We start from the raw sequence: 22,709 nt of genomic DNA, 5'->3' as shown, positions 1-22,709 counted from the left end.
GCCGTCGAACGTCCCTCTCCGCTAAAACTGTCATCTTTAAAGTATATTTTTCAACTTTTATTGCCGTTAGAGCTGTATTTAAAACTACTGATATGCTCATGTTACCTCCATCGAATAGCTCATGCGATGGAGCCGATTTTATTGGGAACCTGCTGGCATCGCCATCGATACTGAATTGAACTGGTGGCATTTCCATGTATTGATAGATTATTAATACCAGCAGCGTGACATTCTTGGTCCAGAGAAATTACAGACAAAATTTTGCGCCATGATTCACGATTACCTTCTAAGAAATATCCGATCTTCTGCGTAACTTTACGCATTTTTTTATATAACTTTACGCATTTTTTTCAATAATGCGCTGCGAAGCAAGGATTCTTATATGCCGGCTCAGGAGTCCATCTGGCGCTGCACAGAACAAAGCCATGAATCGATCGCTGGAGTTTCATTGGAGATTAGTCTCGACCGTTGTGCTCATTGCAGAAAACCCCCAATTTATCGATTGCCGTCGCCCCTCTCCAGCCATCTTCCTCCGCAACATGCCTCTATATTTTTAGCGACGACGAAGCTCGCTTTGAATTCTTCCTCGATAACATCGAAGGGTCCTAGGTTCATAGATGATGAAGTTTTTTCAATTTGCGATCATTCCTTCGTCGTCGGCGTATCTTGAAATCATGCGCAATGATAGTCAAGTTTAGCATCGATTTTTGTCTATTAGTAACAACGCAGCGTATTATTATGGCGTTATCCGCACCGCGCTGTCATTAAAAGAACTAATGGAAAATTATCATAGATAATTTTTCGAAAATGAACGTTTCGTATTTCTACTTGTCTTGCGGACTTTCGAACCGAAATTGTGAGGAAGCAAATTCTGGTTGCGCCGTGTTGATCAACGTGCATAGCTACGTGGCACGCTGTTATTAACATTTCGCCGCGGGTGACTAGAATTACTGGAATTTTTCATGGCCCGTTCAAAATATTTGCAATGACCGGACGAAGCTAAGTTATGGCGTTGATTGAAATTAGGCTTCTTCGATAACTGTGCTCCACTGCAGATAATTGTCGAGCACTTAATGGGCTCGTAATAAGTCATGCATCAAGCAAAACTTTGTTTTTTTTGCGAATAATTGCCTTGGATCCAACGGGTGTACTCAAATAATCTCATCGTTTAGTTTGATGGAATTACTGCAAAAGATACAGTATCCAGTATCCACTATCCTGACTGTATACCTATTGTTTATTAGTGCCCATCATGAACTAAAAACACATGATGAAAGCAAAATTTGTATTCGAGAATGTAATTAAATAACGCCCTTCTTTACGTAGATTTGTGTTGAAATATCTCCTTCACATTTCTGTGTGCATTTAGAGGTTAATTTTGGCATAATCACGATGGAGGCTCGGGAAGTAGCGACGGCTGCAGCGAGCTCAGCGTCTGCAGATGTTGCGTGTACCGCTTCACCAGGTTGTCATGACGACCGCACTGAAGTCTTCCTTTCTCTTTCTCTCTTCTCACTCGTTGCCAATCTCCCTCTCCCTCTTGCCGTGAGGCTCACCGTCGCCTACCCTCTCAGCTAGCTAATGTTACCCTGCAAGTTCTCTGAGGACCTTCCCTCGGTCGTAGGCCGCTTGCCCTCGCCTCTAAATTGCTCGTCTTGTCTCGTGCCTCTCCAACTTGGAGCTCCAATTTAGACCTGAGCTGGTCTCTCCACAGGTCAATCTGTTCCGAGTTCGTTAATAATTTATTTTTCATATCCAATTCCCTCCTTGCTCAAGTTCCTTTTAGTAATCTAGTTTTAATGACAACATGTTAGCAAGTATTGTGCTGATTCGATTACCGTCTTCACTATAAGAGAAACTCTCAAACTGGCGGTCACCTAATTGTTTTTAACTCCGAGTGAACTATGTGAACTTATCAGAGCGAGGAAGAGTGACGACGAGTTCTGGCGGCCTAGTCTTGAAGTTTTATTTTTTGTTCCTTCCTTACTCAACTTCTGTAGTTAGTGTTTTAATGGATGCACTCAGACTCTCATTATTCTCATTGAACAACAGTGTTTTACATCATTTATATACCAAATGAGTTGCTTCATTCCTAATCGTTACTGCGTAAGATGATATAAAGGATATTCAAATATTAGTATCCAGTGTTGTATGTTAGTGCTACGCTAGCCATTGCAACATATTGTTGATCGAATTGGCATTGTAGAAATGAGTGGCATGCACAGATACGTGAAAGCTCGCCACCTGCCGCTTATCGAACCAACACCACGCGCAGCTTTACGATCGTTCACCAAGCGCATTTACTTGTATGTGTGCCAAACTAACGTGCATCACGCTCAGCCTCTCAAACGTTTGCTACTACGTGAACGTGCATTTTTATGTGAACTTTGAACTGTGTGTTGCTTCTACGTGAACGTGCATCACGCGCTGCTACGTGATCGTGTGCCATGCGTCGCAGCCACGTGAACGTTCGACACGCGCTGCTACGTGAACGTGCGACACGCGCTGCTACGTGAACGTGCGACACGCGCTGCTACGTGAACGTGCGGCTCGCGTCGACACGCGCTGCTACGTGAACGTGCGACACGCGCTGCTACGTGAACGTGCGGCACGCGCTGCTACGTGAACGTGTGGCACGCGCTGCTACGTGAACGTGCGGCACGCGCTGCTACGTGAATGTGCGGCACGCGCTACTACGTGAACGTGTGGCACGTGTCGCGGATCGATATCCTGGTAAAGACTTGCCGTCCGTTTGCACCTTCTTTCGTTTTCAGATTCTTTTTAACGAAATTTTTTACGAGTTGCCCTAGACGTCTCGTCAAAGTTTTCTCTTTGCCGAGGGAGAACTCGGCGTGTTATCGTTTTTCCAGCTCTTATTGCGCAGTAGTGGCTCTTGAGTGCTATTCTCTATTGCACAGCGGCATGATTCGTCGTCCGTCCTCGACTAGGTTGCTTCTCGCATTTTATGCATAAACCTATTTAATTTTACGAGATACGAAAATTATTTTTTCCCTGATGATTAGCCGCAAATATCCACAAGACCATTCTCGAATTTTTCGCCATTTTCGTGTGAACTCTAGTTTCAAATTCACTTGCTCACGATTGTTCTTCCAAGCTCAGTTCTAAACCACGTATTCGATCACAAACATGATTCCGTTAATTTCTGAACCTACTAACCTCTCGGGTTTCATGTTTTTTACGTAAATCTATTAGTAACTGCGTCTAGTATATTATGGTGAAGAATTTATCGTAACTTTTGAAACCTCCCTACTATTTTCAACGAAAGTAACTTCATCTTGGGCTCTTGATTTTCTAGTTTAAAATTGATTTCTTTCGTCTCTTTGTCTGACGCTGCTAACGTAATCGCTAGTTCCTCACAGAGAACTGCATTCTACTGGTGACAGTGAAGTCAAATTGCATGTGCTAGTCTGTCGTGGCTGCCATCATTGCAATTATCACGTTGGATCTCAATCAATTAGTTTGGCTTGTTGATTGAAGGCCCTCGTAATCCTGCGTTGCCTCTTGCTGTTGACTCTGAGGTGGCTCGGAAGGGTTACCCTCTACTTCGACACCACCCTAAACCTCAATTTCTGTTTGAAACATTCATTGTTAGAAAATATGGCAAATAATAGATTTTAAAAATGTGAAAATTGTTATTTGTTTTTAGCCATTTTCTTGGTCCTGATTTTATTTACTGTTCCGTAATAATGTCAAACGCCACAGAAAAATATTCAACTACTTCCCTTGACAGTGTCAAGTGAGGTGAGACTCTTCTCTTATTTCTGTACGTAGGCTTGTCAATTTTATCTGTTGCTGCACGTTTTTTCGTCATTTCCTAAACGAAAATTCTGTTCAGGATGAAGATACTTAAAAAATGATAAGCAAATCAAAACGCTGCATAATTTAAGTTCTACAAGCACATAACCGCTCATTACGTCAGGTGTTGCCTGATATCTCGGATGACTGCGCGTGGCTGTCACAAATGTCAGGGGCGCGTTCCTGTCACTCAAGTTTGACATTTCAAGACACCCTCGAAGTACGCGCGCATGACGCTCTATAACGCGTTGACGTACAAGACCATAACGCATTGACGTACGGGTTCTCTCGTGCCTGCTGCATCCGCAGCATAACAACCTAAATGCTGTCCGTTGTACCTTAAATAATACCGACTGAGGGACTATTTTCATGACACAAGAGTTTATTAGGGTCAAGGGTACTTATTGAACAAGTTAAGAAAAGACACATAATCCGAATCATGATACCTGTATTTACACAATTGAGATAGAAGCCTAAATGATCATCAATAGACGGCATAGTTTCGTGATAATCTCAGCTGGAGATTTCGAGCGGATAAGAAAGAAAATCGTTAATAGTTATCTGCCTATAGTTGTGTTAATAAAAAACGCCACTGGTCACCGAAGCGTTTTCAATGAAGTTATGATAAATTTCGCTGACATTTTCCTTCAAATTATGACTAATTGGCGATTTAAACAATCGGATCCCATAGTTGGTGATGCCAGAATTTATTTCTATCACCGCCTTATTTTTTTATTTTTACGACTTAGTTTTGCGTATGGCATCAAGTAAAATATATGAAGGCATATAAATGCTTCGAAAAATTTTTATCGGTTTTTGCGTGCTGGGTGGCAACCTGAAGTGATTTTATAAGAAAGAACGACATCTTCATTCTTTACGATTTGAGATATGTTCTTGTTATTCGGCCTATAATTTATTTTTACCCGTTTTCTTCTGAACCCAAAGACTCGTCGAATTCAAAGGAGTCGATTTGTGCAAATTTTATGGTACGCGAAACCATCACGGCCCTTTTTGACGGTTCAAAAAAAAAAAAAAACTGAAAAGATGGAAATAGTAAACTTGTGGCACTCTTGAAAAAGGACGAGTTTGAAGCAGCATTTTGTTGATGAGTTGCAGTGTGTGTTGGTGTACGGAAGCCGAGACTCGCTGTAATGTGGACGCTTTGCTAGCGCTGCATCTCCTCTGTATGCATCAGCTCGTGCCAGCGCCGCGAGCTTCCTACATCCTAATTTGCATCCCTAGAGCGCTTTTCTCGACCGCTGCTTTTGCCTCTACATTACTACTGTTGAGCTGCTGCACTGTTACCTCGTCGGTACAATTGTAGTCTGTAGTGCAGCGGATACAAAAAATATATAACTCAGTACTCACTGCAGTGAGTGACAGCGAGCGCATTTTCTCGTCGACGAAAACGTGAAGTCAAGGACGAACAGACTGACATGGCGAGCACAATAGTGCATTTTTTCCATAAATGAGGAAATGCGCTAAAAAAAATTGCAACAATCGCTACATCGTTGCTGCGGCTACAGCTTAATTCTGTTAGCCATTGTTGTATGTATCCTAGGTATGGATATTTCCGAGATACAGAAACCAAACAACCTACTTACGTGAACTGCAACCTCAGAGTTGTGACCTTATACTAATTTCACATGAAATTGCTGACCCGTACGACTGACTCTCTTAAATAAATGTGAAGAAATGGCTCCATTAGCATTGTATTCACTGCTGATGTCATTAAATAAATGCATGAGTAGCGTGTAAGAGCAGTGTTGTATTTTAACGCGCATTTTGAGGAAAACCATCGGCATGTACAAAGTGTCATCAGCCGCTGGTGTTGCCGCAGTTGTGGTTCTTGAGACGTGGCAGCGGCGGCAGCAGCACCTCTCGTAAAGCCCACAATGACCCTCACTAAAGCCTCGCATTACTCCTGCCTCTGCTGGAATAAAAAACTCGCGAAGAGGCGTGAGCAGTCGACGACACTACGACGCCACTTCAAAGCCTTCTTAAATCCTCCCATTACGGCCGCCCCATATACACTCTTCTTCGGCCTGAATAAAAAGCGTGCGACGTCATCTCGTGCTCCAAAGTCCGCGCCGTAAAACATTTTTGACTCCTGCATTACAGGAATCACATCATGGTTAATTGAAGGCTTTTACATTGTTGATTATATTGTCTTCGACTAGCATTCATTAGTGGTTTTCAGTATGTCAGAAAAAAAAAAACATATTTAGAGTCGCCGTCAAATCAGCTTGGAAGGATGCACGTACTCGATATTTGAGGGTTAGTTCCTCAGCAGCCAGCAGCAAGACCATCCTTCTAGCACGTGTTCAGCGAATTTAGGATGAATTTAGTGGGATCGTGTTACAGCTTTTCCGTAATACAGTGTTGCCTCGGTTTGAAAATCATCCCAGTTTGGTTATGGATTAGGCACTATTATAATGATCGCCATGGTTCCCACTCGTATGGTGATTTTTCTATACTGATATCAATAAATTGCACGGAGGATATTCATACAGAAAACACAGCTTAATTTTTGTGTTGTAAATTATCTTTAGACTAAATACTATCGGATATAGGCGGTATTTACAAATGTCGGGATCTCGAGCTTCTTTGAAGCCACGTTATAGTAACATTAATGTTTTCGGGGAAAGAAGTTCCGCCTCTGTAAATGCCACCATTCGAGGCTTGGCTATTAACCTGATCGCACCGGGACAGGTACTAAGAGAGCCTTAAGCTGATGAAAAACGGCGCAGGCATCGCTGCAATGCTGATCATACTGGAGCTTTAGCAAACCGTGCCCAATCCTGAGACTTTTATTGCAGCGAGAGTCAGTCCAATAGTTCATTCGGTTACTTTTATCGGCGGTATTCGTGCAATGATTCCAGTGCTTTATTTTGTTACGTTCGAGTGCTCGTTACCTGACCCACTTGGCTGTTCTACGACCTACTTTTGCTCCCATTTATGCTGCTTTATATGGTGGGCAACAGCGCTTCACTCGCCACTGAAACGAAGCTTCCGGCGTTGCCTCATTACTGCCGGTACTGCCACTCGTCTTTCGCGTCTCTACTCCATTTGAATTAAATGGAAAATTAAAAACGGTCTTCTTTTAAACTACTTCAAACCATTACTCAATCACTTACAAGCATCGAAAAAGTATAACCCTTACCGATACCGCATCAGCTCATATTTTATCTTTGCTTAGCTTCATGACTATGAATTGCTAAATTTATTACGAAGTATACTTTTTATTCGCCGAAAAATAAGCTGTTTTATGACGCAAACTGGGGAGTTGGCATTTGAGTTGTGGCGTCTCTTATCACAGTTTTGAAGTTTCTGAAATTTTATGATTAGATCTTCCTACCCACGTGCTTGGAGAAATGATGATGCGCTATTCTTAATGTTTGGTTTCACTTCCTATTTATTTTTAGCCGTAAGGTGTCCTGGTGTTGTCGCGTAATACCAGCTAAGCATATGAATGGTGATTGATGAATACGGAATAACGATGCTCTTTGAACAAACTTAGAGAAATAAGATAATTTTAAGCTCTACTTCAAATTTTATTTATTAAAACTTGCCCGCAAAAAAGTAACGGCTACCAACTTGATGTGCCATCTCAGATAGCAATTTTGACTTTCGTGATGTTCCTGATTTGCTTTCGGTACGAGTAATGCGTCATTCCTCTTGGGGTTGCATTCCGACAATAACTGCTGACAAAATCGTTAATATTCTATAAATATTAGACGTTTTCAATAGGTAGTTCCGTTCATACTGTTATCGTTGCCTGAACTGCGTGTAAATATGCGAACATATCTGTTGATCAACTTGTAACACGACCTGGGTTCTAAAATTGTCCGCATAAACTATCGCTCTTTTAATATGCATAAAGGTCTATGAGTGGTTTGGTTGTTATTGGTTTATTTGTTGCGGCCTCAAGCATGCTACTAGAAATAGCTTGAAGACGCTATATTCACTCGTGTACAAGTTTATTACGCGAGAACAGTGCGACAGAGATCTTGCGCTTCACTTTAAAGTCCATTGATGTTTCCACGTTTACTTATCTCGATTTATGTCTTAGATTCATTGAGTTTATGATCACAAATTCACAATGCATAAATGGTGTAATTTTTTATGAAATAATCTGTAGAAATTTCGTCGGAAAGTTTTCGCGCTCCTTGATTCTCGTTTTTCATTATTATTTTTTTCGGTGCTCTGAGCATTGATCTAATGGGCAATGGAGGTATCGCTGTAGCACTTTGTTCGAAAATGTATTGAAATTCCAAGCCAATATGCCGCTTAGTTATGTAGTGGTCTGATAATACCATGACGTACGTATGTGATGCACCCTGGAGACTAAATTATTATTCGTCAAAACTGTGCATATTAAAGTCGACATCACTATACCTGGCACATATAATTCCGAGCCGTTGCGTGCGAGTTGTAAAGTTTTCTTCTTAGAGCGCCTCTAGATCTCCTCATTTCCGCTCGACGCCACTGAATCTCCCTTACATTCCAGGATGCTTGCGCCTGTGGTTTGGCATGACGATGAAATCTGTTACATCACGTTGCCTCCAGCTCTTATAATGCCTTCAGTTCTGCCACCGGGCTTACAATCACTACTGAAATTTTTTCTGTTCAGTCACAACGTCATTGCATTCATTATATTGAGGGAATTAAACGTCTAGGTGTTACGAACTTCGTTTTTTTGCGCGTGCATTAAATTCATTGAAATATTTTAATAATGTCATGATTTGTTTATTGGTAGATAAAATTTATCTACTCAAAAAATGCGAGTTATAAAACGGCCATCATTCCTTTTGATTAAATGCATTTGTAATCTCAGTGGCGATGGCTTTGCTTCGGTCGTTTCTGTAGTGATTTGCGTGAATTTCTTAGAAACCTGTTTGCCGACGCAGTCAGGTTACAAATAAAGCTACACACATTAGTCAAGTAAGAGCTTGGGCTCGTTGTTCCCGCTTAATCCCTGGAGCATTCCTAGGCATCCATTAGCAGGGCCGGAACCTAGTTTCGTTCTGCTGCGTCAGTTTACTTCGAATTTCTGCTCTGTCGTGCCTACGGCCCTGTTTCATACGAGAAGCGCGGTGCCTTGAGCATTGCCTCGCTACTCGCTCCACTGACACTCTTAATCGACTGCTGGATCTTGGTTCATGAAAGACTTGCCTACCCCAGTACGTGCAGCGAGTCTCGTGTCTATTACCACGTTACCTTCAGGCATCGTTAGAGGATTACTGGCCCGAGTTCTGAACAGATAGTTGATACTGTTCATTTTTGTCTTTGCATAGATAAAATGTACTCTTATTTCTCTCCTGAGCTCCAGAATTATTTGAAATAAGAATGGGAAGGTTCAGTTATTTAACAATAAAGACGCTTGCACACGTTACAGTATACGAAGCGACAAAGTTGTCGTCCTGTTTGCTTTGTAAGTGTGTTACATCTAGTCGCCGGCGAAAAATAATTATTTAGCGAATGCTTTGGGCGACAGAATCAATCTACTTGATATCTTAATTAACCTACAGATAAACTGAAATGTGTTTCTTAACTTAGGTGCAAGCGATTTCTCTCGACTCGAACTATACGCGGCACACGCTCTGTTAACCCGACTCAGTCATTGCACCTACCTCGTAATGACTAGCAACTAAGCACAATTACCAACTCGAACTGCGCAATTACTAAGAGCAACTCCCGCCTGTTGGAGAATATTACAGAAACGCCAGCATCACGAGAACGCCTCGACCGTTCTTATGAACCACAACTTCGCTCACTCCTGACAAGGGATAGCCTTCCTACGTTCATCCTGTTCTCTTTATGACACGAGGAAGATCTGGAAGCTCCGTGTCTCATCCTCAAGTTTAGACCTTCTCTTTCTTGTATTAATTTCAGTCCAAGCTAGGACTTGAATCGTCGACGCTGATTTTGTCCCTGACTGCATGATCGTTGCTTATTTAACGAGCCTCTATGGAAGACCAAAGTGAATTTTTACGACTCAGGATGCGCCAGTTGCGTTTTTATGACTTCTTAATGTGACTTTATTTGTGTTGCCACGACGGCCATGTCAAGATGGTCTTTTAAATATCTGCTACTGTTTCATCATGATTCATTCCAGATTAGTGTATCCTTCGTAGATATTGTAGTATCACAATTCTCCATCAGTATTCAGATGAGTATTACCGAAATAGGCTTATTTTTTGTTCGCTGTGTGCGACAAAAATCACGGCCGAACAGGCCGGGGTTCGATCACTCTTCTGCATCCAGGATGCCCTTTTGCGGGAGTTGGATAGCGCACTGCAGCTCATCCACGGCCTAATGCTTGGGAATATGATGGTGGGGCGCCTCGCCATCACCCCATGCAAATGAGCTGTCCGACTTCTCTTGTGCCATAATAACTGCTGACTGCGCCATTAATATCCCCTTCGCCTCCCTCGTCTTGTCGGCAGCCCTGCGACACTCAAAGATCTTTAAGAGCTCGTCTTTCTTCTGGCCTATCATGCATCACTTCACGAGCGGTCTTGAGGTCATGGTTCCCGCGTGGAATGAAATTGTGGACCATTCGCGTACGGTATAAATATATCGTTCAATAATTTGCTACATGCTATACTACTCTTAGTCTATATCTAGATCTGATTCTTGGAATTTTTTTTTCATCGTTTTAGTTTGAGGGGCGTTATCTATTTAATTTTTCTTAGTTATCTATGAAGAAGTTAGCTTAGAATTAACAGTATTTTTCTCACACCGAAAATTTCAGCCCGCGTATTCCGCTACTCTTGAAGTTGCGTGGAAAGCGAGATTTAATTTACTTTCCCTTTCGTATAAATTTCCTCGACAATTGTCAGTTTTCTGCAATAGCATCTTAATACGTCAAAGATGAGCCTTTCTTTTCCATCGACCAAGCATTTCTTCCAGCGAATAATCCCGACGAGAGGACTTGTATATATAATATTCTTTTCGCCGGCATCTCCATTTTAGGAATTAGATGTTGGGCTGGGACTCTGAGGAAGATCCCGCGCGGGATCCATTCGCTGAAGATATTCCTTATTTGATGTGTCGGGAGTGTCCCGGGCGTGTAGTCTAATCCATCGACTGCTTCCTACGACCCATTGAAGTCAGTCTCAATTTGTTGGGATGTCCTGAACGCCACTCTTGTTGTCGTATCCAACCGACGCGGGGCAGCATCGTCCTCTAGAAATCCTAACAAAATTTAGAGTCGCCCCAGCTTCTGGTACTCCAAATCAGAAGCTGCCGCGTCTGTAAATTTTCACTGTAATAAAATTTAGAGTCGCCCCAGCTTCTGGTACTCCAAATCAGAAGCTGACGCGTCTGTAAATTTTCACTGAGAACCTGTACAATGTATAAGATTTCCCGGGCAAGAAAAAAATGATGTAGAATGGTACTAGAGAATTTATTGCATATAGGAAGCGGATGGGAGTCGATTTGTGCTGAGAAAATTGTAGATGACATGGACCTGGAAATTGTCTTGAATGGAAATGTAAGCATTCGAGCATGTGTCTTCCACCATATCTGGAAATAAATAAAGTCATCTTGAGTGCAATCTATTTCTCTTATGATGAGACAACTCGACTTTAATACTGATTACTATCCTTTATTTTTCGTGTCTTGAGCGTTCTCGTATGTAGAGGAAATAAATTCATAATCGTGACAGCTGGAAGCTATATCTCAACAGCATTGTTAGACGCGCAGTATGAATTTTATAACAACCGCATTTCTGCTCCGTATGAGCTAAACAGTTTCTTCGATTGCCGATTTTCTCCTTATGCATTATGCCTTCACAAAATGCAATTGTGATTCATGCGGTATATAATCATCACAACCGAATTTCCTCTTCTCTGATAGCTGCGCTGCATGAACTTAGAAATATTCCGAACCTTTATTATACAGTGCATGTTCAGGCTTTATTTAGTTCAGTTCAGAGTCATTCCGTGGCATAGTTTAAGTGAAACTGCGTTTAAATTTCATTTATAATCTAGCGCCCAACTGTGATACGAATTTCGCTTGGGATCACTTATCGTTTATCTGTCCTTGCTCGAATTTAATGCATTTATAACTTTTTAGTGTCGAATTTTTTAAATAATATAGATTTATTGCATTTATGCGATAATTCTTCAAAATTGTCTGTGTTCCTGCTTTCGTTAGTGTTCATCAAAGTTGGAACTTCTTTGCTTCATCCGTCACATAACTTCACTCTTGCCTTCAAACCGTATTATCCGTAACTTATTGTTACATGAGCTATAGAGCACATCAAGCGGGACACTTTCATCAACATTAGTTATGCAAATTATTTGCATGATCTGAGTGAGTGTTGTCTCCCACGCTCCTCCCTTGAGCTGCTATTCTGGGCCTCGCCTCTCTCTAGTTTTTGCTGCAGCTTGCAGACATCGTATGTCTCGTCCGTTCATAAACTCCCGTCCAGAGGCCATACGTTTGAAAATTTTTTGTAGCATTGTGGATACATAATAGCTACATTTCATCACTGTGAATAAATCTATCTACATTGCATCATTGTGGATACTACTATACAAATAAAATCACTGTAAATACATTTACATGTAGGTTCAAAAGTAAGCTTAGAGCAGTTCACTTGAAACCTAGACGTATCATCAATGCAGGAGTCACGAGCACGCAAGTTAAGAATGGTATCCGTTTTCTTTTTGCCGAGTTTCTTGTATACATACGATTTTACCGGGAAGTCTGTGTATTTTTTAGCTTGTGTATTATTCATGTTATGTAACGGACGAGAATACCAGTCTGAATCGTATATTCTGTCCAATTTCAGTGCATAAATCCCCCATTTTTATGTGAATCACAATATGCCGAATTTTATTGTATGCATCACAATCAGAAACTATTACCACAGAATTTTGATATCGGTACTGATATATTTTAGTCGCTGACCTGTGTCTATTGCATTATGAGATTGCTAAGACAATGACACTTTCAATGGTTAATTTTGCGTGGCAACCTGATATTCAGGAAGGCAGCGTTGCATTATTTTTATCAAAATTCCGTGTCAACCTGAATGATACTTTGCAACGTCGTGGCGCCTTGACTGGCATCATTGCTAATTTTTTTTTTTTTTTTGGAGGGAGGGTGAGGATATCGCTTGCTGTAAGACACTTGCTTCCAGAATTTTGCACGACAGATTTCAATAAAATGGAAAAATATGCGCTTAACTGTCGTCCTTTTTTGTTGCTCTTCGGATGCCGCTGTCGCGAACGTCAGTCATGTTTTGTTGTTGGGCGCCTATTTTTTTATCGTTGTGCTTATATTCGATCCACTGTGTCCTGCGTTTTTCAGTCTATGTAAATCCGCGGCAAGAAATGTCTTTGCCATTCAAAATATACTCTCGACAATATTCAAATGTTCTCTTTTATCCTGTATATTTGGAGGAAATTGATTTTGTTAGGCAATTTGTCATTCTCAAATTGGTATGAATCTATTCGAGTGTTCTGTGTTTAAACTTGAAATTTTATCACTTTTGTTCAGAGCTTTTAGACAATCTCACTACTGCATAGCTAGTATGGTATGTCATGGTTTATTTGAATATTCTCGAATAATCACTTGCTCACTCGTGTGATTTTTGAAACTATTAAAACAATGAGATTATCGATTAAAATTCTTAGCGTCTTGAATATGTTGTCAATTTTCACTTATAATAAATCACGATAACATCTAACTACAAAGAATATGCATTTTGCTTTGAAATCCGTTGAAAGTGGATATGTGACGTAAGATGCACTTGTGTGCATTTAGAACCAAATAATTGGCTTATTCTTAATCACTATATCATGCTTGTCTTTCAATGGGATGGCCAACACTGACAGGGGCTGTAGTGACTCGTCCAGACACTAAACCGAGCACTTAGCTCAGTTAATGTGGACACTACATTTTGTCTTTTACTGTGTATATTTTACAGTCAGTTCTGCGTCACACAGCCATTATGCTTATGTTATCTGGACAATCTATCCTTCAACACAAAATATTTTAAGCACAATTAATCAGCGAATAGGTAACTAATGGTCATTTTTGGGTCATCGAAGGTGCGGCACGAATTTATAACATGCATTTATAGGCCTTCTGCTCGCAGAAAATTGATTGGGCTCATTCCAAATAAAATCTGCCTTAGTCTTGACGTATATGTTGATTTCGAGGTTTCAAAAAATGTAGAATATTTTTGATATGAGGAACCGCCGCGATTGTTGGACATTTATCAGTTTCTACATAACCGCGATGCGGGCGACCGCTGGGTCAGCAGATTGTCCGAGAGCAACGGTCCGATTCTGCGGCCCAATGACGTGTTTACGCTCAACACAAACTCCGTGTGGTCCGTTTTATTGCTCATGTCAGAATAACGACAGCTGCTTCGGGCTCCTGAAATATTGCCAGGCTTGATTTCATTGCTCATCTTTGCTGCTTCGTTTATCTTTCCTGCTGCTCTTGTTATCAGTTATGTTGTATACTGACTACATATTAGTTTCTTGGTTTAGTGTTTTTTCTTTGCATGTAATTACAAATGAATACGTACGCAAATTCTATCTTTCCTGAAATATTATCATAGAATTATCGAGGCTTGTATTACATTCTTCCGTGAAAAACTCTCAATCATCCGTGTGCTAATGAGAATATTTATTTATCTTTAGCTTATCTGCCTTATTCCCTCAGCTCTATCTAATACACGCTTTCTTGTAACATTTATGATTGCTGGCTGAGCCACGCGCACATTGGCTTTACGCCACAACTTCTCCATCATAAGCACTGTGACGACTAAACTGCCGCTCATCTCGCGTCGCTCGCATTTCCTAGAGCTGATGATATTCTGCTGATGGTATCCAAGATAGCGCTCGTCTGAGGCAACAGCCTCTGTGGTCTTCCTCTTCTATGGTGCATTCGTGCTGGAATTAAAGACATTATCTGGCGCTTGTTCCGTCAGCGACCGATAACTCGGCGGCACAATGGTACTGAGATCTGCTTTCTCGGCTCGCCTATTGCTCGCCTTGTGTTACTCGTGAGTGCCGAACTTCCTGCTGCCGCTTCCTCCGTCGGAACACCAGCCCTTTAATATCTTCCTTCCACTCAAGAGTTGCTCGTCTCTTGCTCGCTTGGCAACTCTTGTTCTTGCTTTGCTTCTTTTCGTGCTGGAAACTAGGGAACTTGGTGCCTGAGCACGCTTGCTTATAGTGCTTGTTGCGAGAACAAGCACATTAGCGCTCCCAAGTGCCACACTCAGGCAACTCGCTCGCTTATTCTGGAACTTACATGACGTCGATCTCGTCCTTTATTCGGCGATTATATTTCAGGAATGATAGGATGGTACTATCATCGGAAATAAAACTTGCTACCGCGTTCAAGACCATCGTTCATTTATACTAATTTTTTTACTCGTGATTGAGTGATGAGATGACTAGCTTATAGTATAATTACCCACGCGCCGTCATCAAGGTGAACGATAAACCATTTATTCACGTAATACCTCATTTATTGGCTCCACAAAAACGTAATGAAATCGGGTAGGGAGATAAGAAGTGATATCACAATTCAACTGTCAAAACATTTTACAGAACAAATAATATCGTATTCCCATAGTACCGTAGCTGATTTATTTGCTTGACACGTAAGAGCCGTTCGTGTGCTATTCTCCTTTCAAAGTATTGACACGTGGGATGTGTGAAGCTGCGTTGTCTTTTCTTTGTTTATTATGCTTCTTCACACGTCCCTAGTTTTGTGCGAGTTTATGTCGCTCTTTTGGTAATTTACTTTGAAATGTTACACAACTATAATTTATGTTATAATCTGAATACGTTCGGTCTATCAGGTTGCTCACCTGAAAAATCGAATTATTAAATTCTGTTTTATAACGTTGACTTTTTCTCGTTTATGACAGGCTTCCTATCTCCGGCGCGGTAGACTGTAATTGTAGAAATGGCTGTAAATACCGTGAATATGCGGCATGTAAATACCGTGAATCTGCGGCATCAGTTGTACTGAATCGTGTTAGCTTGTCTGATGCAACCTTGGCAGCCTGCCTATATAACGCTGCAGCTGCATGCCTCCCTTCAGCTGTACCTACGACTGCCATGCCGTTATTGTTGCTCTCGTGTGTGAGATTAACTGTCGTGCTGCGTCCTCTAGGCACTAATTTAAATACCTCCGTTAGAGGTGATATTCCAGTCCGTAGGAATGTTCATATCCGCGGAAATGTTCACATTTGGGTAATTTTTGTTCGCCTCTCTTAGCAACCACAATTTTTAACAATCACAAGTATTGACAAAACCTCATGCAGGCCGTGATTATTAAACGAGCGTCAGTTACGAACAACAAACATATCGAAAATAAAGTTTGTGGGTGAAATTTTTTATGAAATAAATCTGATCGCAATGTTAGACGTATTTTAGTGCCTCAATCTGGGGGTTCAAGATGAGGAAACGAGATGCCCTTTTTTCACATATTAATTTTTTTTCTGTGGGCCATTCTGATTTCATTGTGCCATGCGAAGGGACATAACATAGTGCCACACTTTTGCGCATGCTGTGTAATCATTTTTTGTCAATACCCCACTAATTTATCGCAGTGTTGTTAGTTCAAGCAAGTTGTGTGTATGGGATAGGGGGGGGGGGGGAGGGAGCAGGTGTAGGCGATGTCGAGCCTGAAAGCATGATGGGTGTTGAGGGCTGTGAGACGCGGCGTGTCGCCCAGCTGTCATGTACGAGCCACCTGTTAACTTCCCGCCAATAAAGCAATGGCAGTTTGACACTCGCTTCCTTTTACCGTCTGTCAGACCTGCCCGGCACACGTCACCGAGGCAACGCTCGGCATTCATGAGGGTTGGTCTGTCGCCTCCCCAGAAAGACAATTTTCGATTCACTGTGCATTATAGTTCTGAAATTTCTTATTTCATTCATCCGCTTGGCTTTTCCAAATAGTGCGCAACCTCGACAGTTCCAGCGCAGTTTGTCAGTTTGTAGCTAAATTTGGACATTCGTAGTTATGCTAATATCCCTATAGGCAGAGTTAGCACGGAAATAAACGTTTTAGGTTCTTCATGATATTCCGCATAATTACATTATGATGTAAATTGTTTTTATTTATCAAGGGCTGAATTGTTTTTATTTATCGCTGCTGTGCAATTAGCAACGATAGTGATATCAGTCCGCGGTAACGACTCCATAGATTCGATAACGTGCAGCTCGAGTTTATCTTGAAAATTCAATGCGAGGAAGTCTACGGTAATGACATCCCATGTCTCACTGCCCTACCGTACATTTAGACTCTTCGCCTCATTAGCCTGAGAAGGCATTGGCTCTGGAGCGGGATGTACTCATGCTTTCAATACATGTCAGGCTTCTATTTATACCTCCATTCCTGTATAAGGGTCGCAATTTTTTTCGGGCATAGTTTTGCATCCGGATTACATTTATTAACCTAACTGCTTTCATAGTTCATGTATCTAGGATTTTTCATGCAATTTCTTTCCTAGCAATTCTAGTTTCGCTTGTCTAATTTTGCTGTAAAATTATTGAACTTTGTAAAATTTATATCAACTCGCTAACAATAATTTAATCTATTCTGTATTGAATGTTGTGTTTCAGACTGAAAATTAGCGTCTAAATAGAAGCTTTAAATTGTTCTGATCGGTATTTTATTTGGTTACAGGTGGGTGCTGAGTGATGCGGGAACATCGTCTCGGCTAAGTATTTCTAGACTATAAGACTTACAAATTTGAAGTGTAGCCTCTCATGACGATGAGTCATTGCTGGCGTGCAACGGATCTCCTGTGTGTGAACTGAGACTTTTAATTACATTGAGTCAAAGGCAGAGTTCGAATCAAGTGGTCGCTGGTGACTCGTGTAATGACCCATGTTCAACAGAGGTTATTTGATGCACGGCAGCGCTTGTCTTTTTCGTACTGCATTTCTTCGTAGTTATAATACTTCTAATTCTATATATTTATTTTCCATGCGTTTACCCATGCTTGTTCTTATTCATGCTACGCTTGGTTCTTGTGCTACTGCTTATGATAGTCATGTCTTCATTCCCAACGACCACCTGTTCTCCTTGAGTCAAATAATGAGATGCTTTCACGTTTTTTTTTTAATTTAAATACTAATTGGTATTTTTACCTTCCTTCTATCGGTTTTCACGAATAGTGATTTATTCTCTTTACTATGTTCAATTCGATCATTATTGTTTTTACACATTAGTTACCGTGATTTTTTTTATATAATTTCGAATTATTGAGATATTTTTCATGTGTTTCCATGAATGCAATTCATATCAAAATTGGGATTTCATTTGCTAACTAACATTTATTGTCCTAATTAACTTGAGCTGAATTCTTGAATAACCATAAATTCGCACTCCCTCGTTTCATGCTTACTAAACCTTCCTTAATTTTATACCCATTTGACGTTGAGGTAGAATTTTTCTACAATAATTAGAATGTCGAAAGAATATTTGTGTTCTGAATTATTGTGGCAATGATAAGCTTACATAAACCTTATCTATGCTTTTCATTTTTGTGAAACGTGTGTCCTAAGGGGCATGCATTCAATCATTATCATTTTTTTATTGCAAATGCAAAGATAAAAAAAAATATCAGATCTAGGAAGACTTGCTCGAGTTTTCGTATGTTTGTAGTTTTACTTACGTTCATATCGGTTCTTCGGATGGTTGAAAGATCATAACGAATAACTTGCTCATGCAGAAAATTCTGCAATTTGCTCGTATAAAAGATTTTGATGACATTTCAGATAAACTCAATATCATTTTGCGAATTTTTCACAATTATTCAAAAGGTCTGTAGAAGACATTATTAAAAATGATCGTGCTTGTTCAATCAATAACGTTACTGGGTGTTGAGTTAACTCGTGCCATACGATTGCTAATGCTGTTTGCCTTGTAAAGATAGAAGAACATCAAATTAAAGTGTATTTAGTTTGTAATATGTCCGCTAGGTGGCGAGGATGTTAGCGCGGGCATGCCGGGATACCGTGGCTCAGGTTCGTGACCAATTCATTTCCCATAATTTGTTAATATCGCTCACATTTACATAGCTAATGCATATTCAAACCTTCTAACCTCACTCATCAAAATTCGACCCTTTTAACCCGAGAAGTCTCATGTCGATCACATGCGAGCTGATGTTAGTTCCTTTAATATGGTTGCTCCGTGCTTATCCCTTTGACGTAAAAATCAACTATATAAGAATTCGATGTTGGTCATCAAACTAACCCCGTTCCCGCGGCAAACTATACTTGCGCCTATTTTAACCATCTCGAGTGAAAGCTTTGTTTTGAATTATATGTGCGTGCTCAACTGACGTGACTTTAATAAACCAATGAGAACCTTTTTATGCAGTTCAAATAACTGCATTTCATTGATGAAACAAAGCGAATGAAACAATAATTTTTATTTTCAGTAATACCTGATCATTCATACATTGATTGTCGTAATTTTCCTTTGCAAACGAGCCCACTACTCTTTCTATTAAATGCACAAGCCCGTAATTGAGGCGGCAATTGTAACGTTAATTTCTTAATCATGAGCAATTAGCTTGTGGTTCGCTGTTTCTTCGTGTAAATTCAATAGTTCACTACTAAGTTGTACCAAGTTGTCCGTTTGTAGCTATTATTCCATCTGAACGTATTTATTTTCTTTGGTTGACAACACCGGACTCTGAGAATATATTATGCGGACCCGTTCGTTTATTCCTTGTTGCTCACAGTATTCAGTTTTCAAATAATATAGGTATATTTTTTGAGCAGTGTTTCGGTACAGGCAGCTTTTCCTTTGAAGTATTGAGATTTCATTTCTTATTGATCTGATTTTGCAGAGTTACTCCTGCGCATGTCTCATAATCAGGGCTCGTCACATTTTAAACCGGAATATGTGCTTTCAATCACCAAAGTTACTGTCTCATCGTTCTTTGAGTTCATGATATACAAATATACTTGCATTCCATGAGATGAATTTCCAAGCGGAGAAACTTGATGAGTTGTATGATTTTTCCCAAGTATATCGTCACAAGCGCCCCCATGTTGAAACGAGTTCAAATTTTTGCATCGTAGTTATGTTCTGCTATGGATATCTTTATGAAATCAGCAGTTTTGTTGAAATATTATATTATTTTTCATGATTGTGATTTGTCATGGTCGTTTCTTATTACGTCATTTTCTAATTATTTGCGGGCGAACAGATAATTTAGGCTATTTATATGTATGCTATCTTCTGTGTTCAGTGATCATTACTCATATTTTTTGTGTTCTTTATTCAATCGCATTCTCATTTAGTTAGAAATTTCTCTTGTCAGATTTATTTGGCGATGTTCTGCTTCATCCTGAAAATATGAGTTACGTTTTTTATCATTTCTAAATTTTTTCGAAATGATGAAATTTCTATAAAATTTTATGACGTCGAGTACATTTAAAATTGCAGTGCGTTTGCCTTTTATGGAAATGGTTGCTGTCTGTGCCGTTTGTTAAACTTATCTTGTTATGACTTCACTGTACACAACCATTGCAAAGATGCCTTCGATACCGGAACGTATACCTCGTAACACCGCTTATAAGTGACCAATTTCTTAGCTGTTGTATCCTTAATAATTTCTTAAAACAAATATCACGAATCGCTAAGTTAACTGATGATGGGCATACATTGTTCCTCACTCTCACCAGCTGAGTTTACTGCGCGAGTAAATCCGTGAATGATTTGAAAATAATTACTCAGAAAAGTACCTCTTATTGTACATGAATAGTGGCTGCGTCTTGTACTGAGATTGAGCCTGCAATATTACAGTCGCATGATATCACAACATTACAGTGTATAATGAAGGCACGTCACTATCACCGTTTACAGTAGAGGTCCTGTGAGGTCATAACATCGTTACAATGTACATTGTACAGTGAAGGCGCGTCACCATCGCCGCTTACAGTAGAGGTCTTGTGATGGTATAACATCACAGTGTATAGTAGAGGCGCGTCATTTTCATCGTCTATAGTGAGCGTTTAATACTGAAACGTGTCTCGCTCTTGCTTCAGGTCAGAGCCTGGGCTACGGCTTCGTGAACTACGTACGTACGGACGACGCTGAGCGAGCCATCAGTCAGCTCAATGGCTTGCGTTTGCAGAACAAGACAATCAAGGTACCGTATTTCTGATGTCTTTTCTAAGAATTCCAGCTTGCATGGAGTTATCCAACTTTAATCTTCTGAAGAATTTCTGTCTTCCTTCTTGGATTTTACGCTAGCTGGAATTTGTCGAATTATTTTTTACATTCTGAATTCGTTAACGTAGTATCTCATTTTTCAAACCTTTTTATAGAAATTTTACTCGATATTATGATTATTGAATATTCTCACGATAGTTAAAGTAACTAGCAAATTAATAATAATAAAACATTTAAATTAATTATGGTATGAATTTAGCTCGAACTTCTTGCGTCACAGCTGTTCATATTATTAATTACAGGCCACCAAAGATTCATACAAATAATGTAGTCTATACTCTTGTGGGGTCTATGACCAGGTGTCGTACGCGCGACCCAGCAGCGAGGCCATCAAGGGGGCAAACCTCTACGTGTCGGGGCTACCCAAGAGCATGACTCAGCAGGATCTGGAGAACATGTTCCGCGCATTCGGATCTATCATCACATCGCGCATCCTCTGTGACAACATCACTGGTCAGAATTATTCGTTGTTTGTTCGTAATTGTATCTGAGCGAGCGGTTTTGTTTATTTGGAATTAATTGGCCAAGTCCGCTTAATATATTTTTTCATTACTTTTCCATTTGAATAGCAAGAATGTTTTAGTCTGAATATCGCGAAGTGTCGGGTAACGTTGATCATGAATTTTTCTGTGACGAGTTGGAAGGTTTTCATCTCGTGTGGCAACAAGCCATCTAGGACCGATGACAAATTTTCCGGTTTAAGCGGTTAGGACAATCTCTCCGTATCAGTAGTAATCCCAACAGACGTTGCACAACGTAGCTTTTTAAACGGTTATATAAATCAAACTATTACAACGCGATTATAAATATTTATTTGAAAACATATATACGTATAAAAAAGTCACAGCAATTGTTTGAGCTCGAGCGATCTCCGTGCACAGGACGGTTGATGACAGAAAATAACTAATGGTGACCGCTGGCACGACGTAACGTTCATTTGAGCCAGTCGTTCTCTTCTTTGGCTCAAAAACATTATTCATATTTTTCTTAACTTTTTATATTTTTATCTAGCAAGAATCGTTACTTCAGTTACCTCAAAATGCTCCGAAGAGTGTTTTTGTGTTAACATGTTGAACTGAAGGAATGATGGTTCGTTGCCTCACTGGCTCGGCAGGACTGAGCAAGGGAGTTGGATTCATCCGCTTCGACCAGCGCGTGGAGGCAGATCGCGCTATCCAAAAACTGAACGGGTCAATCCCTGAGGGAGCGAGCGAACCCATCACTGTCAAGTTTGCCAACAATCCTTCGAACAACAGCAAGACGGGAGTACCTCCCTTGGCAGCTTACCTCTCCCCCCTGGCTCGACGCTTCGGAGGACCAATTCATCATCCAGCGGGCAGGTTCCGCTACATTCCGCTGTCGCCGCTAACCAGGTGAATGCTATTCCATTCCATCTTGTGCACTGTACCGGTTATTTTAGGGTTCATTTCGCCGCCTATATAGTTTATGATCTAGTGACTTATGGGTTTGTAGGTTGCTTTGTGTCGGTATACAGATCATGCAGTTCTTCTTTCTTAATCTTATGAACTTCCCACCATCGTTGACCGCGTCGGTAATCTCGAAACGGTCATATGCGCCTTGTTGGTTCGCAATTTCTTCCCGGCTGATGCGACTTAAGGTCTAAATTAGGCCACAAAATCGTTATC

The 22,709-nt window shown here is 40.5% G+C and overlaps 1 protein-coding gene across 11 annotated transcripts in view; it reads left to right on the top strand.

Annotated features, from left to right (window-relative positions):
• Positions 1–22,709, top strand: part of LOC108669833 (ELAV-like protein 1) — an 81,488-nt gene that overhangs the window by 45,614 nt on the left and 13,165 nt on the right. For 8 of the 11 annotated variants that reach the window (XM_018157257.2, XM_018157256.2, XM_047884968.1 and 5 more), the window contains 4 exons: positions 18,795–18,839; positions 20,877–20,980; positions 21,363–21,516; positions 22,178–22,436. In XM_018157257.2, coding sequence (XP_018012746.1) covers positions 18,795–18,839; positions 20,877–20,980; positions 21,363–21,516; positions 22,178–22,436 — 562 coding nt within the window. The remainder of the gene's footprint in view (positions 1–18,794; positions 18,840–20,876; positions 20,981–21,362; positions 21,517–22,177; positions 22,437–22,709) is intronic. The other 3 variants (XM_047884969.1, XM_047884967.1, XM_018157254.2) reach the window with 1 other exon arrangement.

Source organism: Hyalella azteca, unplaced genomic scaffold (assembly GCF_000764305.2).
Source record: "Hyalella azteca isolate HAZT.00-mixed unplaced genomic scaffold, Hazt_2.0.2 contig16640, whole genome shotgun sequence".
NCBI classification, from domain to species: Eukaryota; Metazoa; Arthropoda; class Malacostraca; order Amphipoda; family Hyalellidae; genus Hyalella; species Hyalella azteca.
The sequence above is the reverse complement of the archived record's forward strand: the minus strand, read 5'-3'. Positions and strand labels throughout refer to the sequence as shown.